Source organism: Rutilus rutilus (assembly GCF_951802725.1).
Source record: "Rutilus rutilus genome assembly, chromosome: 16".
Lineage (NCBI taxonomy): Eukaryota > Metazoa > Chordata > Actinopteri > Cypriniformes > Leuciscidae > Rutilus > Rutilus rutilus.
The window spans coordinates 27,194,355-27,210,750 of record NC_140224.1 but is presented as its reverse complement, the minus strand read 5'-3'; the positions used below and the strand labels follow the sequence as shown (position 1 = coordinate 27,210,750).

Genomic DNA, 16,396 nt, shown 5'->3' with positions numbered 1-16,396 from the left:
AAAGTAGTGTGGAAACTAATCATTTTGTAGATTTCTCGTTAAATTAGAGTCAAGTAGCCTAGGCTACACACAAACCTTTACCAGAGTTTGAATAACTGAAAACATGATCATTTTAAATCTTGTGCACAAATGTAATCAGATTTACTTGCAATTCATTGTGTCATACCCCATCACCATCCTTGTTTAATTCATTTTAAATATTTTACTTGAAAATGGGAAATACGCCAGAACAAATCAGCCTCTAAAAACTTGTGCTGCCTAATGTTATACATTAGATTTAGATTATACCAGTTCAGATATTAACTTTAATTAATTAACATGATCATCACGAATTAAATTGAGACAAATGTGAAAGAATAATGTGGGTTTTTTTGTTGTTGTTTTTTTTTGCATTTAATATAATTGTACATAGTGACTTATGTGTGGACCTCATGAGGGAGGTGGTCATGATAGTGATTTCATTTCTAATTGGTTACATATCCATTACTGCAACATTCCCTGTTCTCCCCAGGCTGAATTCATTGATGTACAAAGTTGAGTAGCTGATTTAAATAAATGAAACAATCAAAAATAATAACATCACAGAGGTTTCACGAATTTATAATAATATAACAAATAATTTAGCCTTTATTTTTTTAATCATCTCATACCAAAATAATTGAATTAGTCACTCGGAACGCAAAATTCACATGCTTTGCTGGAATCACTTTTCCCTAGCCTATTCACTTAGCCAAAATGAACTATCAATCCATCCATCCATTCTCCACGCAGCCACATTATGCTCATGAGAATTCTGAAGCCTATCCCAGCATTTTGGGCTAAAGACAGGGAAACACCCTAGACAGATGTCCTGTCCATCACAGAAAATACAAACAGGATATTTTCTTTATTTCAAAGTTATTCATTGGAGCAAGGAAAATTCTCCTGATCTGTAAAATAAATACATCAATCTAAAACACGAATGAAGGGCCTCTTAGAAGGCTTTAATGTATACACAGTGGGGAGACAGCTGTAATGCCCAGCAGAATACACAGTGCCATCATGCTTTCAATCCCTGTTTGTTTTTCCATTAAAATGACAGTGGGTATTACTGTTTGATTTATGTTCTTTTAACACCTAAAAAGCCGCACCAAAACACAAAAAGTACTTCACAAATATTATTAGACTGCATTATAGATTTTGAAAAGTTTTTTTTTTTTTAAACACAAGATGTATAGATTGAGTTTGTATTGAATGCAGAGTTGAATGCTATTGGCACCAGCCTGTATTGCTGTTGTGAATAATTTAAAAGGCTATATACTGTTCTGTAACACAGATTCTGTAACACAGATATGAAATACATGTCCTTTTTAGTTAACAACATTTACGTATTTTTTCAGCTCACACTGTAAAAAAGACTCGCAGAGGCTGTTAAATACTATCATAAGTGTAAATTGTCAACCTGCTCTCTTTATTATCTCTTTTTAGAAGTAAAAGTCAAGAGCCCATGGCACAGGCCAGTGCTCATCTTTCTGACTGTTTTTATCATCCTGGGGATCGTCATCATGGTGTCCATTTCTGTCGTCCAGCACAAACCTTTATCAAAGAAGTACAAGGTACGACTGACACTTTGAGTGAACCATTTACTGGTTGTTAATAATCAATCAGATTTGATTTGTACAGACTTCACTAATTCAGTGGTTCCTGTTCACTTGACAGTATGGAATAGTTCTGGATGCAGGCTCCTCGCACACCTCTGTGTTTATCTATGAATGGCCTGCCGAGAAGGAGAACAACACAGGCATGGTACGGCAGATACACACCTGCAATGTAAGAGGTACATGATCCCTAATTTACTCTGCAGAGGCCAAGATCTGGATTGGATTTCAACTAAAACTTAAAATAATTCTGGATAAATTGGTGTTTTTTTAACTACATGAAAGGGATAGTCCCACCAAAAATGAAAACTATCATCATTTAGTCACCCCCCATGTCTGTTGGTGCGTTCAAGTCATGTCGAAAAGATCGTATTTATGAGTTGAATGCACATGAACGCCACCACAAAGCCGTAAATACGAGTGGGAAGCTTGGGATTTTCTTTAAGCCTCGATCTTTATGAGTTTGGGTCATGGAATTCCACAATATTTATACACTGTAAAAAGTTATATGATCAATAAGTTATGACAACATACGTTTTTACATTGCTTTAACTCATCAAAATAATTTAAGCAATGTTCAACTTTGTTCCATAAGTTGAAAATGACTTAAACATCCAAGTTGATTGTACTTTAAGAAAGCAACTGTGACATTGTCAGGCTTTTTTATTTACAACAAAATAAGCTAATTCAATGCAAAAAATATAGTAGCATTGTAATATAACAACATAATATGTAATAATTATTTTTACAGTGGCTTCATAAATTAATTAAACACATTAAAAAGCAAAATGCACCTGATGTACTTTCTCTGTTCTTCATTTTCTTGAAGTAGATTTCAAAAACGTTGCTGTATTTTAATTAAGAGAAGGTTCACCGCCATCTTGCTGAGACTGAAGTGACTTGAACGCACATGACGTCATAAACACTACTTCCCAACTCGTAAATACGGACTTCCCAGGAGGACTTGAATGCACTGTGTGACTTTTTCTTCCGTGGAACAAAAAAATGGATATTTAGCAGATTGTCCAAGCTGCTCTTTTCCCATACAGTCACTGATTTTTATTAAATAACGACTTGAATTTCAGCCTTTTCCTCACACAAAGCTATCATATGTCTTTCCGAAGTCTTGAAAAATATATATAATAATTTATATATTTATGGTACTTTTTGTTCTTCCTAATGCTGCTTGGCAGCTCCTGGTCCCCATCCACTTTCATTGTAGCGCAGTTTAGACAGTCTGCTAAACTTCTTCTTTGCTATTCCATGAAAGACAAAGTCAGGAGTTTAATTTACTATTCCTTTAGTAGTTTGTCAACACCACATAATTTCCAACAACATTTTGCATACTGTAGGCAAAGGCATCTCCAGTTACAATGCTAATCCAGATGGGGCTGGCAAATCTCTGCAGGAGTGCATGATGGACGCCAAGCAAATAATACCTGCTTACAGACACACAGAAACCCCTGTGTACCTGGGAGCCACAGCAGGCATGAGACTGCTCAAGTAATCACTTTTCAATATTCTCAATTCTCAAGAATCAGAAAGGGAGTAGGGAGGTATAGAGAATAATTTGGAATAGAACTCTAAGTACTCAAAAGAAAGACTTATAAATCAGTGATGAATTGTCTTTATTCTGTAATTATCCTACATGTCGAATGTTTGAAATAATTAAGTTTATTTTTTTAAATGTTTTTGAAAGAAGTCTCTTATGCTCACCAAGGCTGCATTTATTTAATAAAAAAGCAACAACATAAAAACAGTAATATTGTGATTTCTGTGAATATTGTGATTTCTTTTTTTTTTCTGTGATGGCAAAGCTGAATTTTCAGCATAATTACTCCAGTCTTCAGTGTCACATGATCTTTCAGAAATAATTTTAATATGCTCATTTGGTGTTCAATTATTTCAATTATTTATAATGTTTTTTGTTTGTGTGGAAAACAGGATTATATGATGAATACAAAGTTTAAAAGAAAAGCATTTATTTGAAAATAAATGTTAAATATAAATTTTAAATTTTAAAACATGAAATTGAAAAAAGTTGATTTTTTTTAAAATAATATTTCACATTATTACTATTTTTACTATATTTTTGATCAAATAAATGCAACGTTGATGAGAATAAGAGACTTTCAAAACCATTAAAAATCTTAATTATTCCAAACTTTTGACCAGTAGTGTATATAATGCAAATGATTTAGTTGAACAATTTTATTAAAGGGGTCATGACATTTTATCCAAAGCGACTTACAATTGCTATATATGTCAGAGGTCGCACGCCTCTGGAGCAACTAGGGGTTAACTGTCTTGCTCAGGGACACATTGGTGTCTCACAGTGGATTCGAACCCGGGTCTCTCACACCAAAGGCATGTGTCTTATCCATTGCGCCACACCACCCCATATTGCGCCACCCCATCCATTGCGCCACACCACCCCACCCCATATTTGCTTTGATCTTTTGACATATAAGAGGTAGTCCTATTAAAACATCCTGCAAGTTCCAGAGCTAAAAACGTCCTCCTCATTATAAACAAAGCATTTACTTACAGTAATCAAGCTCCAAAAACAGCTTGTTTGGATATTGGGGGACTTGTATGAGCCAATGTATTTGCATATACCTGCCCCCAGAGCAAGACATCGACAAATAGTTTTACATCATTGTACCATAGGCCCTGCCCTCTAGTGTTCAGTCACTTAATGGCTGACACTTGCCTACACCGAATGTGAGCGTCTTGTCAAAAGCAAATAGAACCCATTATAATCACTGACACTGTCTACAGTGGATACAGTATACAGATGCCCATTCACTTTACTCTACGCGCTTGAGTCTGCCGCCAAGAGGAAAAATGGAAAACTAAATAGAAGCCTAAAGAAACGTTCAATGTGACGCGTCCTGTTAAAACAGCTCATTTGTGTCTCTGTACAGACTTTAGAAGGATACCAGCCTCAGAAACAAGTGGATGGTTTATTTTGAATGTCGTCCTGGATCGCGTCAGAGGATTATATGTGTGTTCAGAGAGTTTGACCACAGGTTGTTTTGTAAACGAGGCACAGTGTATTGGAGAGTTCGGAAATAAATTTTGTTGACCGATGAAGCAGTCAGCTGTATTGGATCTGACAGCAGCTGTATCGCAAATCGAAAGTTAACCATTTCATAATGCTTTGTCTGTAAATTACGGTTTTATATGTTTTCAAAACACTTTCTTGCGTGCAATAGAGAGTGGGCGTGGATACTATTTCCTATGCAATTACATTAGCCAAGCATAACAGTGGTCATTTACTGACAAGATTTAAAGGGATAGTTCACCCCAAAATGAAAATTGTCATCATTTACTCACCCTCAAGTTGTACAAAACCTGTGTGGGTTTCTTTCTTCTGTTGAACACAAAATAATATATTTTAAAGAATGTTGGTAACAGACAGTTGATGGTAGACATTGACTTCCATAATAGAAAGAAATATATACTATGGAAGTCAATGGCTACCATCTGTCTGGTTACCAACGGTCTTCAAAATATCTTCTTTTGTGTTCAACAAAAAAACTGACAGGGTGAGTAAATGATGGCATTTTTGGATGAGCTATCCCTTTAAAAGAGGCGCCCCTTAAAAACTGATCATTTCAGACAGGGGGCAGAATGAAGGTTGAAAATCATTGTTTTTCTACATATTATTTTAAGAGTTTTTTGCACAAAAAACCCCCAACACGAATTTATAAGTGAACCTCTGTCATGATTATTTAATTAATTGTTTAGAGATGAAGTTCAATAACATCTATTTTCTCAAGGATGGAGGATGAAACAGCCTCAGAAAAGGTACTGGCCTCGGTAGAACATTCACTGAAGGCGTACCCCTTCTCCTACCAGGGAGCTCGTATCATTTCTGGCCAAGAGGAGGGAGCTTTTGGATGGATCACCGTCAATTACCTGAGCCAAAACCTAAATAAGGTATGCTGGTTTTTTTTCAAATGTCAAATTTGTCATTTTGAACCCAAAGCTCCGCTCCACACAGAATTACAGTGTGAATTACTTATCAGGTATAAGAATGAACAGTGAAACAATGTCAGCTCCTGTTTTTCTCATGCAGCCCACAGGGACTCTTGGAGCTCTGGACCTGGGTGGCGCCTCTACTCAGATAACCTTCATACCTCAACAGAAAATTGAATCGGATGACAATTCTATTGACTTTAGGCTGTATGGAAATGATTATCACCTGTACACCCACAGCTTTCTCTGTTACGGAAAGGACCAAGCTCTCAAGCTTTCTATGGGCAAGAAATTAGCGTCAGCACATGCTGCTAACAAGGTATGCTTGTCATTGCAATTGAAAAAGTGTGTCGAAGCCATAGCTGTGCGGGCTGTTCGTGGTCCTTTCCTAATCCAATCTAAATAAATATATATGTAAAGAAAAGGTGTAGACTTACGTAAAATACCCCTATTGCATATTGTATCAAATTGAGTGTTGCATTGAGGCAATATGTGTACAGTACCATTTTAATGCATTTACTGTACATACTTTGATACCTACATTGCAAAGCCATTAAAATATTTGACAGCAAACAAATTCAATTTGAGAGGGACAATGAAACATTTATCTCATTATCTTTACTTTAGCTTTGGTTGAAGTTAACTATATATATTTTTTTATGCATATTTTAAGTATATACAGTACAGGCCAAAAGTTTGGAAACATTACTATTTGTAATGTTTTTGAAAGAAGTTTCTTCTGCTCATCAAGCCTGCATTTATTTGATCAAAAATACAGAATTTTTTTTTAATATTGTGATATATTATTACAATTTAAAATAATTGGTTTTCAATTTATTATACTTTAAATTATCATTTATTTCTGTGATGCAAAACTGAATTTTCAGGATCATTACTCCAGTCTATCACATGATCCTTGAGAAATCATTCTAATATGATGATTCATTATCAAAGTTGGAAACAGTTCTGCTGCTTAATATTTTTTCATAATAATTTTTTTCTCTTTCTTTTTTTGAAATAAATCAATACTTTTATTCAGCAAGGATGTGTTAAATTGATAAAAAAAGTGATAGTAAAGAAGATTTATATTATTAGAAAATATTTTTTTATTTTGAATAAATGCAGTTCTTTTTAACCATTTATTCATCAATTAGGCAGCAGAACTGTTTCCAACACTCATAATAAATCAGAATATTAGAATGATTTCTAAAGGATCATGTGATAGACTGGAGTAATGATGCTGAAAATTCAGCTTTGCATCACAGGAATAAATGATAATTTAAAGTATAATAAATTGAAAACCAATTATTTTAAATTGTAATAATATATCACAATATTACATTTTTTTTCTGTATTTTTGATCAAATAAATGCAGGCTTGATGAGCAGAAGAAACTTCTTTCAAAAACATTAAAAATAGTAATGTTTCCAAACTTTTGGCCTGTACTGTATATAGACCACACTTGACTCTAATACTATTGTATCTTATATTCTTAAATATTTTTTTCTTCTCTAAGGCAGACCCCATTGAGTTAAGGGATCCTTGCTTCCACCCTGGATATAACTTCACCAGGACAGTTCAAAGTGTCTTCGATACCCCTTGTATGAAAGCAGTGAACATTACAAATGGAAATATCGCTCATGTGGGGTTGGGGGATTGGTCTCAGTGCCAACAATCGATCAGAAAGGTTTTCAATACCAGCCGTTGTGCTTTCTCACAATGCTCTTTCAATGAGGTTTTCCAGCCTTCTGTTGATGGAAAATTCGGGGTAAGTTTGGATAAATTTGAATGGCTGGTTGCAAATCAAAACTAGTATTAATAATCATGCTATTTGATTTTCTAGGCTTTTTCTGCTTTTTTCTTTGTGATGGACTTTTTGAATCTGACCAGTGATTCATTAGATATTACAAAGCAGAAGCTGGCAAAATACTGCTCTACTCCATGGAAAAAGGTGAAATGGTTTATTTACTGTCTTTGAAAGATGTTTTAAAACGGTTGCATTTTGTTGGGACAGGATGTCTAAATGTAAACTTGCTTGACTTTTATAGATTGTAGAAAATTATCCATCAGTAAAACAGAAGTACCTTTCAGAATACTGCTTCTCAGGAACATACATACTCACTCTTCTGGAAGACGGATACAATTTCACCTCTGAAAACTGGAAAGACATCAGTTTCATTAAAAAGGTAAGCATGGTGTAAATTAAAAATGATTTCTCATCAAAGAATGCAGTGGCTTCAAAGTATTTAGACACTTAAGACATATTAAAAAATTATTTTCAAAACATTTAATGTAGGTTTAAGTACAAATTAATACTGAATCACTTTTATTTTACAGTAAAATGAATTGCAAAAAAATAGTTTTGGGGCCACACATTGTGTCATAACTGCTTTCTTTTTTTGCAGATAGAAGACAGTGATGCAGGCTGGACATTAGGTTACATGCTTAACCTGACCAACATGATCCCCGCTGAAGCTCCAGACACTCGCCTGATGCCTCATGGGGGATACGTCACATTTATGCTCCTCTTCACAGTTTTTATACTTGGTCTCTTTCTTCTGGCCTTCCTGTATTTCCGTCAGTCCACTAGAAAAGATCAGAAAGGCATAATTTAGATAGATATTTTGCTGTGGTCTCTTAATACTGAATGTTTATTTCTGCAGAGAAAAAAAATGTTTTGAATTGATCTAAATGTTCTTACATTTCAAAGAATTTGGACACCATACCTCATGTGAAGGATGAACAGGTTTTGTGAGAGAGAAGGGTTACAAGTTCCACTGTCTGCAACTCTATTCCCATTTGTGTTTTTTTGTGACCAAATAAAAGTTTTATTAAAGAAATCAAGTCATAAGTACAGGTTTTAGTTTTTGGGGAGCTGGATGAAAGAGGGTTGCTGAGCTTTCTTAAAAGGAAAAGTGTACTTACATTCAATATATTGTGTGCCTTTAGTCTGTGTGAAAGTTCTCCCAATTTATGGAAAAGAACATATCTTCTTGATGCCAGTATCTTTTACTTTTTTTACTTGTTTTAAAGAAATGTCTTTGAGATCAAAGGTATCTCATTGTAGACCTTCTTTTGCGTAATGGTCATATGAATATCACTGGATATCATTGTTTTTTTTATGAATTGCAAAATGGAGAGACATTTTGCTAGGTCTGTCATTGCATGTTTTTTATTTTTGCTGTTTCTCATTTTTTATTGCAATGTTTTTTATTTTTTATATATAGTTTTTACATACAATGATGTAACAGGAGAGGTAAAATAATCCTTTGTGCTAAAAACATTTCTTCATGTCTGCTTCTGTAAGGCACATTCTGTATATGAATTCCCTGTATATTGCCCTGAAGTGATATGTAAAATTATGTGAGATTTTGGTTTTTTATATTTAAACAATACCTGTAGCAAATTTCTATTAAATTTACAAATGATGGATTGTGTATATATTTTATTTATAAATATATATATCTTACTGACCCCATATATACATTTTTTTTCTTCTTTTCTTCAGATAAATATGCTACAATATACATAGGATATACATTCTTTCTTTATTATTGCTAATGAGAAGTAACAAAAATCATCCTTACAAAGGTTTACATGAAGCCTTCATTCCACAGGAATATTTGAAACAAGTATTGCCACTGATATAATGTAAGACAATAATCTGAAGAATCCGTGGGTATAGCCTATCTCACAGATTATATGAGAGGCCATAACACTGTCAAATACATATGCAGAGTATATAGAACCAATTTGAGAATACAGCTCATTTCAGGAGTACTATTTTATGCTGAAGAGTGTGATGATGTGTCAGCAGTGGAGATACTGGCAATATACAAACATTAAACATAAGCAACAATGAAATGTTCAAATCTAGACTCACAGCTGTGCTTAAAAATGGCTCGTACTTAATCGTGTAACAGGTGAACCAATCAAACTTTGCATAGAATTGTTAAATATCTTCTATATAATACCCTCCTTTGAGGATCTGTACCAACTATTTCATCTCTCTAAGCAGCGATTGCCATTCAATTTGATGTGCAGTACATCTAAATTTTGTGTGGAAGACTGGTGCCCATACGGAGCTTATGGGATGAATAAAATGCTGAGTCAGTGGACACTGGGAGTAGTTTTGGCGTTGCAGTTCTTGGCCTCTCTTGGCCTGATGTGAAGCGTCTCTGAATGTTTGTCTCTGGCGCACTCTTGTGGCTCTTCTCGCTTGTGCAGCATTGATCGTAAGTGTGGCAGGCACTGGTCCCAATCCTCCGGCAGCAAGAGCAAAAGGAAGCCCAAACAAATGATGGACACCGCAATGATGCGTACACTGTTGAGCTGGATCTCACACATGTAGCGATCTATGACTGGAGCGCAGAAGATTTATGGTGGTCACTCGGTTATTACTTCAAAACGTTTGAATAATTTGATCTTAAAAACAAAGATGCTAATGTAATCAGGGATATTTGGAAAACAATTTCTAGTAAATTTTAAACTTTTCAAAAGCTTGGGGTCGGTAAGATTTCTTTTTGGGAAAGGATGCATTCAACTGATCAAAAGTGACAGTAACTATTTATAATGCTACAAAAGATTTCGATTTCAAATAAATGCTGTTATTTTGAATTTTCTATTCATCAAAAAATCATGAAAAAACACTTATCACGGTTTCTACAAAAGTATTAACCCTCAGAAGGTCTTCCTTTCGGAGTCACACCCTGGGCCTTCCCGGTCAGAAGTGACCGGACACCTAAAAATGAAACTTCCTCCATCCCAGTAAAACCAATGCAATTTATTTTTGTTCTATAATATTTATTCTTTTTAATTTTGTATTTTGAGAGAATTTGATTGAATTTATTAATATTTATGCAATATTTATGGTCTATTTTTGCCATTGAAATTAATAAAACATTTTTTATATATATATATATGTATTTTTTTATTTTTTTTAATGCAGTATTTTAGTTTAATATAGAGTCTAGGCCTTCCAAAAAAAAATGTTTTAAGCAGATTAACACCATCTGGTGAGAGTAGGGAGAGAAAGCGTAGAACCATTGTGTAACCACTAGATGGCTCTCTATGGAGAGGCATGTGAATTCCCCAGCTGTTTGTGGACACATTTACTTCTTTTTTTTTTTACAGAATTTGTAACAAAAAATGCAATTCATTCAATTATAACACTTTATGTAAAATAATATTGAAATTTTTTTTTTAATTTTTTTTTTTACATTTTTGGTCAATTTCCCATTCATTTCCTATGGGGGTCATTTTTGACCGAAGACCACAAGTGTGACTATTTTTTTTACAACCCCTTAGCATGCTCAGATCATGTCCTTAATTTTTTTATGTGTTCACATACCCAATGCCATAAAAGTCAAAAAGTTTTGTAACATTCCGATGAAGCTGTGATTTTTAAAAATTCAAAACAGATTTTTTGTAATCAAAATTATTGGTGTGTGTGTGTATAAAAGTGTGTTTGTATGTGTGTGTGTGTAGGTGGGTGTGTCTTTTTTTGCACTCTTGATGTTGTAGAGTGTCACCCCTTTACAGCGGTGTACTTTTTTTTAAGATTGTGGCCAATTTGTAGATTGTACACACAAAAATTCGGAGAATATTTTTTTTTTGTCAAATTCCCATTCATTTCCTATGGGTCGGTCATTTTTGACCGAAGGCCTGTAGTGTGACTATTTTTTTTACGACCACTTAGCATGCTCGGATCATGACCCCAATTTTTTTTTGTATTCACATACCTAATGCCACAAAAGTCACCAAGTTTCATAACATTCCGATGAAGCTGTGATTTTTAGAAATTCAAAACAGAAAATTTTCTGACCGAGGACCGTCTGAGGGTTAAGCAGCACAACTGTTTTCAACACTGGTATAAAATAAGAAATCATTTTTGAGCAGCAAATCAGCATATTAGACTGATTTCTGAAGGATCACGTGACACTGGACACTGGAGTAATGATGCTGAAAATTTTAAAATACATCAACATAGAGACAGTTATTTTAAATTGTAATCATATTTCACAATGCTACTGTTTCAGTGTATTTTTGATCAAATAAATGCAGCCTTGTTGAGCATCTTTTTTTATTTTTTTTACTGACATCAAACTTTTAGTGTATATAATGAGGTTGAAGGAGTAAATTAAACTAATTTACTCAGCCTCATGTTGTTCTAGACCTGCAAGCTTGCTTTCCCCCGTGAAACCCAAAAGGAAATGTTTAGAAGAATGTTGACGCTGTATTTAAAAAAACAACATAACTAATCCATAAGCGCTATATTCACATTCCTTATATGGAAAACAGCAGCGACATTCCACTAAAAATCCTCATTAAAGGTCTGACGCGAGACTGAGTAAAAGATGAAAAATTTATATAAACATATTCAAATTGCACAAATGAGTTTTTAAAGCAGAGATTTTCAGGAAAACAAATTAAATTTCAATAAATATTTAGTACATTTCAAGCCGTTATATTTTTCATGATTATGATGCTTTTTTGCCAATATTTACTTTCAGTGTATAGAAAAGAGCAGAGTTAACATACTGTCTTAGCATCTCCTTTTGTGGATTACAGAAGAAATAATAAAGCAAATTTGTAAAAACATAACAGTATAACTAATTTTGAAAACAACAAGTGACTCACCAGCGTTGACAGGCACACTAAGGACAACGCCCAGAGAAATCAGAGTGGGAAGTGTTACCAGAACACCAAAATTCAAGAGGAAGTTGAACACTAATAAGGCAACCAAAGAAAAATCAACATTGCTAATAATTGTAAGGGAAGATGGCTATTCAAGTACATAAGAGAAGCTTGTGTGTTTGTGTCCATCGTCTTACCCAGCAGAAGAGCGGACATGCCGCAGATGCTTGGCCATGGCAAATCTCTAGGTGAAACAAAGTCCTCGGCCCCCGTGAGAAGCAGGATCAGAGGCACAGCGCTAATGAAGACCAAATTAGCTCCGCCGAGGACTGTAAGATACACTGCTGCTTCACCCAGCTTTGCATTACCCAGAACAAGCTTGAAGAGAACCTGAGGAGACATGTGCATTTATGCATTTCTGAACAGCTGAAGAGAGAATGAAGTAATTAAATGTTCATTTGAAATATAGGTCAATGGTGTATGACAGTCTAAGATGTGTTTGTTGTGCTACAGTATATAATCCTCTCTTACTTTGTATATAGCTGCTGTTGATGCAGACGCAACCACAAGGGAGATGCCAATCACAGAATGGCTGTGGAAACCATCGGCATATGTCATCATAACAATGCCTCCAATGGCTAAAATGGCCGCTACAATCTGTGATCAGACAGAACACTGTTTTAACAAAGTACATTATGATAAAAAGGAAAATCCACAGTAGACTCTCAATTACGCACACCAGTATAGCCACTATTAAAGCATTTTATGCAACAACTGATACATAATAGACTCACCCGCACCCCCATGAAGCGATCCCGCAGGACAATCCAGGATATTAGGAAGACAAAGGCACGGCTACAGCAGAAGAGGGCACAGGCATCAGTGGCAGGGATTCTGCGAAGGCCTTGCAGGTACAGGTAGCTGGTGAGAGTCCACAGCACTCCAAACGGAGCCACGCGAGAGAGCAGCATTCTCAGTGGCAGCCCGTCATCTCCCAAGAACTGACAACACTCTCTATTTGTGAATCCACACACATGCAAATAATCTATCATACCATCATTTATCATTCTACCATTTACAATATGCATTTTTGTAGCATAGATTGCCAATTGTTTGGGCACACCTGACTGTTCTTGATTTGTAAAAATGTTCAATCTAAAATCGTATGCTTAATTACTAATTCAGCAAGGATGCATTAAAAATTGATTAAAAGTGAGAGCAAAGACATTTATAATGTTACAAATGATTTCCATTTCAAATAAATGCTGTTTTTTTTTGTGTGTTTTTTTAACTTTTTTCAAAGAAAACACAAATATATTAAGCAGTAAAATTGTTTTCAACCCTGATAATAATAATAAATGTTTCTTGGGCCCCAAATCAGCATATTAGAGTGTTTTTTTGTTTTTGTTTTTTAAGTGTCGTCATTCCTTCTAATCACTGCTATTTTAAACTGTTATAATGTAATACTATCCACTGTTTTTACTTTAATTTTTATCAATAAATTCAACACTGGTAAGCACAAGAGACTTCTTTCAAAAACATAAAAATATCTTACTGACTCTGGTAAGTGAACTTTTTAAGCTTTTATTGCTTATACTGCTGTAATATATCATATCAAAAATAACCACCATTAAATTTCTGCAGTAAATTGCCAAAATGTGTGTGTGGGAGGGGGGGACTTACTTACAATAGTAAACAAAATCAAAAAAGCCTTTGGATAATGTGTAATGTTAATCAACATTAGGCAAGGAAAGTCTTTTCAGAGGTGGAGAAAGTAATTAAATTTTTAAGATTACAAAGACAAAAAAAAAAATTCTTGCACTGATGTACACAATAAGATGTGCACATTGAGAACGTTTTAATAAATAGATTTTGATTTCATGATGAAGAACTAGTGATAAAACATATCCAATTTAGATAGAAACGAGGGAAACCCTGTTTGTGTTAAATTACACCTACTTCCAAAAGTGCTGCTCCGTACAAAAGACTAAACCTTTCGAAAAATCTGCTGTGCTGAACTCATGAAAAGGACAAAAATGCCATGGGACATTGTTAAGAAAATGAGGTTAAGGTCAAGTCCTCTATCTGAGCAGCCTAGCCCAAAAGAACTGCAAAGTCAACAGTCACTCTGGTTCTGCAAGCCAAATTGAAGTGTCTGCATAAATCAAAACTATTACACAGTGCAGCACTTTTGCAGAGAGTTCTCATTTTGAAACTCGGTGAAGTTTCGTAGACCACAGAATCAGAAAGATCTACTTGCATCAACCCGTCTCACCTGAAGCGCTGTTTGGGGCTCTGTCTGTCCTTGCTACAGCACAGGTGACCCAGGTAATAAAGAGGGAAGATGGCACAGTTCCAGGAGGTGGAGAACCAAGTGAGGGTGAATGGGACATTCGAGCGTCTGACGGTTATTTTGGCCAACTGAGTGCAGCCTGTCCAAGACGCGCAGATGCAGATGACCATAGCGACACCCCACAGTGCTCTGCGCAGGAGGACTGCAGTCGTACACAAACAGCAGCGGAGCCTCTGCAGCCTGCTCACACAACCTGATTTGGCTGTTTCTGTTTCTACTTTCACTTCCACCTTCTCGCTGCCGGACTGGTCCTCCTCTGCAGATACAGACAGCATAAATTGCATAATAAAGTCATAAGAATAGCCACAGGCATGTAACTGTACTGCCAACTCTTTCCTTTCAGCAGTAAACTTTCATGAAGTACTATAGGAGATATTTGCATAACACAGCTGATGCTTACAAAGCTTAAATGCAGCAAGTAAAAGATATATAATAATATAATTTCTGAGGTGTAACATTAGTAAGACAACTCATATCAAGTAATATTTCAACATAAACCTGGAATTTGACAGCAGGAATCAAGTTTGAGGTCGTTAAGAAATTTTTAAAATGTTTTTAAAAGAAGCCTCTAATGCTCTCAAAGGCGGCCTTTATTTGATTTAAAAAAGTAAAACCAGTAATACTGTGAAATATTATTACAATTTAAAAATGTTTTAATCCATTTTAAAATGTATTTTATTCCTGTGATGGCAAAGCTGAATTTTCAGCATCATTACTCCAGTCTTCAGTGTCACATGATCCTTTAGAAATCCAATATAGTCCAATATACTGATTTGTTGCTCAAGAAACATTTATTATTATCAATGTTGAAAACAGTTGAGCTGCTTAAGGATTCTTTGATTAATAGAAAGTTCAAAACAGCATTTATTTGAAAATCTTTTGTAACATTATAAATGCATTTGCTGTCACTTTTGATCAATTTAATGCATCTTTGTGGAATATAGTATATATATACAGTGCTATGCATAAGTTTAGACACCCATACTAAAGTTGACTAAAAAGAGGAATAAAAAATCATCTTTTGGAAACTGAACTTAATGCCTTAATTTAAAAAATTTGGAAAAATCCAACCTTTAAGGACACCAATTTTCTTTGTGAATGAATAATGCATCGTAAATAAATAAATGTTCTTCCTTAAAATACAGGGTGCATAAGTGAGTACACCCCTATGTTAAATTCCCATAGAGGCAGGCAGATTTTTATTTTTAAAGGCCAGTTACTTCGTGGATCCAGGATACTATGCATCCTGATAAAGTTCCCTTGGCCTTTGGAATTAAAATAGCCCCACATCATCACATAGCCTTCACCATACCTAGAGATTGGCATGGTTTTATTTCAGTTAGCCTAATAGCTAGTTTGATTTGCATTGAGAGATGATCTTATGGAAAGTACCCCATGCCAATCTCTAGGTATGGTGAAGGCTATGTGATGATGTGGGGCTATTTTAATTCCAAAGGCCAAGGGAACTTTATCAGGATGCATAGTATCCTAATTTTTTTTTTTTTTAAATACTTAAAAATAAAAATCTGCCTGCCTCTATGGGAATTTAACATAGGGGTGTCCAAACTTATGCACCCTGTATTTTAAGGAAGAACATTTATTTGTTTACGATACATTATTCATTCACAAAGAAAATTGGTGTCCTTAAAGGTTGGATTTTTCCTATTTTTTTAAATTAAGGCATTAAGTTCAATTTCCAAAAGATGATTTTTTATTCCTCTTTTTAGTCAACTTTAGCATGTGTGTCTAAACTTATGCATAGCACTGTATATATATGTGTATATAT

General features: G+C 34.8%; 2 protein-coding genes and 1 long non-coding RNA gene across 6 annotated transcripts in view; 2 read left to right on the top strand and 1 right to left on the bottom strand.

The window, feature by feature from the left end:
* entpd1 (ectonucleoside triphosphate diphosphohydrolase 1) overlaps positions 1 to 9,051 on the top strand; it is a 21,271-nt gene extending 12,220 nt beyond the window's left edge. For both annotated transcript variants that reach the window (XM_084435204.1, XM_084435203.1), the window contains 9 exons: positions 1,468 to 1,595; positions 1,699 to 1,816; positions 2,990 to 3,140; positions 5,423 to 5,582; positions 5,722 to 5,940; positions 7,138 to 7,389; positions 7,465 to 7,572; positions 7,670 to 7,807; positions 8,027 to 9,051. In XM_084435204.1, coding sequence (XP_084291330.1) covers positions 1,468 to 1,595; positions 1,699 to 1,816; positions 2,990 to 3,140; positions 5,423 to 5,582; positions 5,722 to 5,940; positions 7,138 to 7,389; positions 7,465 to 7,572; positions 7,670 to 7,807; positions 8,027 to 8,236 — 1,484 coding nt within the window. In that variant the 3' untranslated portion in view covers positions 8,237 to 9,051. The remainder of the gene's footprint in view (positions 1 to 1,467; positions 1,596 to 1,698; positions 1,817 to 2,989; positions 3,141 to 5,422; positions 5,583 to 5,721; positions 5,941 to 7,137; positions 7,390 to 7,464; positions 7,573 to 7,669; positions 7,808 to 8,026) is intronic.
* Positions 8,790 to 16,396, bottom strand: part of slc35f3a (solute carrier family 35 member F3a) — a 10,842-nt gene continuing 3,235 nt past the window's right edge. For all 3 annotated transcript variants that reach the window (XM_084435207.1, XM_084435206.1, XM_084435205.1), the window contains exons 3-8: positions 14,533 to 14,866; positions 13,052 to 13,271; positions 12,789 to 12,914; positions 12,455 to 12,647; positions 12,261 to 12,350; positions 8,790 to 9,982 (exon numbers count right to left, since the gene is read on the bottom strand). In XM_084435207.1, coding sequence (XP_084291333.1) covers positions 9,732 to 9,982; positions 12,261 to 12,350; positions 12,455 to 12,647; positions 12,789 to 12,914; positions 13,052 to 13,271; positions 14,533 to 14,866 — 1,214 coding nt within the window. In that variant the 3' untranslated portion in view covers positions 8,790 to 9,731. The remainder of the gene's footprint in view (positions 9,983 to 12,260; positions 12,351 to 12,454; positions 12,648 to 12,788; positions 12,915 to 13,051; positions 13,272 to 14,532; positions 14,867 to 16,396) is intronic.
* The window catches only part of LOC311306678, a 12,379-nt gene continuing 10,967 nt past the window's right edge, over positions 14,985 to 16,396 (top strand). Inside the window, exon 1 of the long non-coding RNA XR_014630202.1 lies at positions 14,985 to 15,139. This is a non-coding gene — a long non-coding RNA (uncharacterized lncRNA). The remainder of the gene's footprint in view (positions 15,140 to 16,396) is intronic.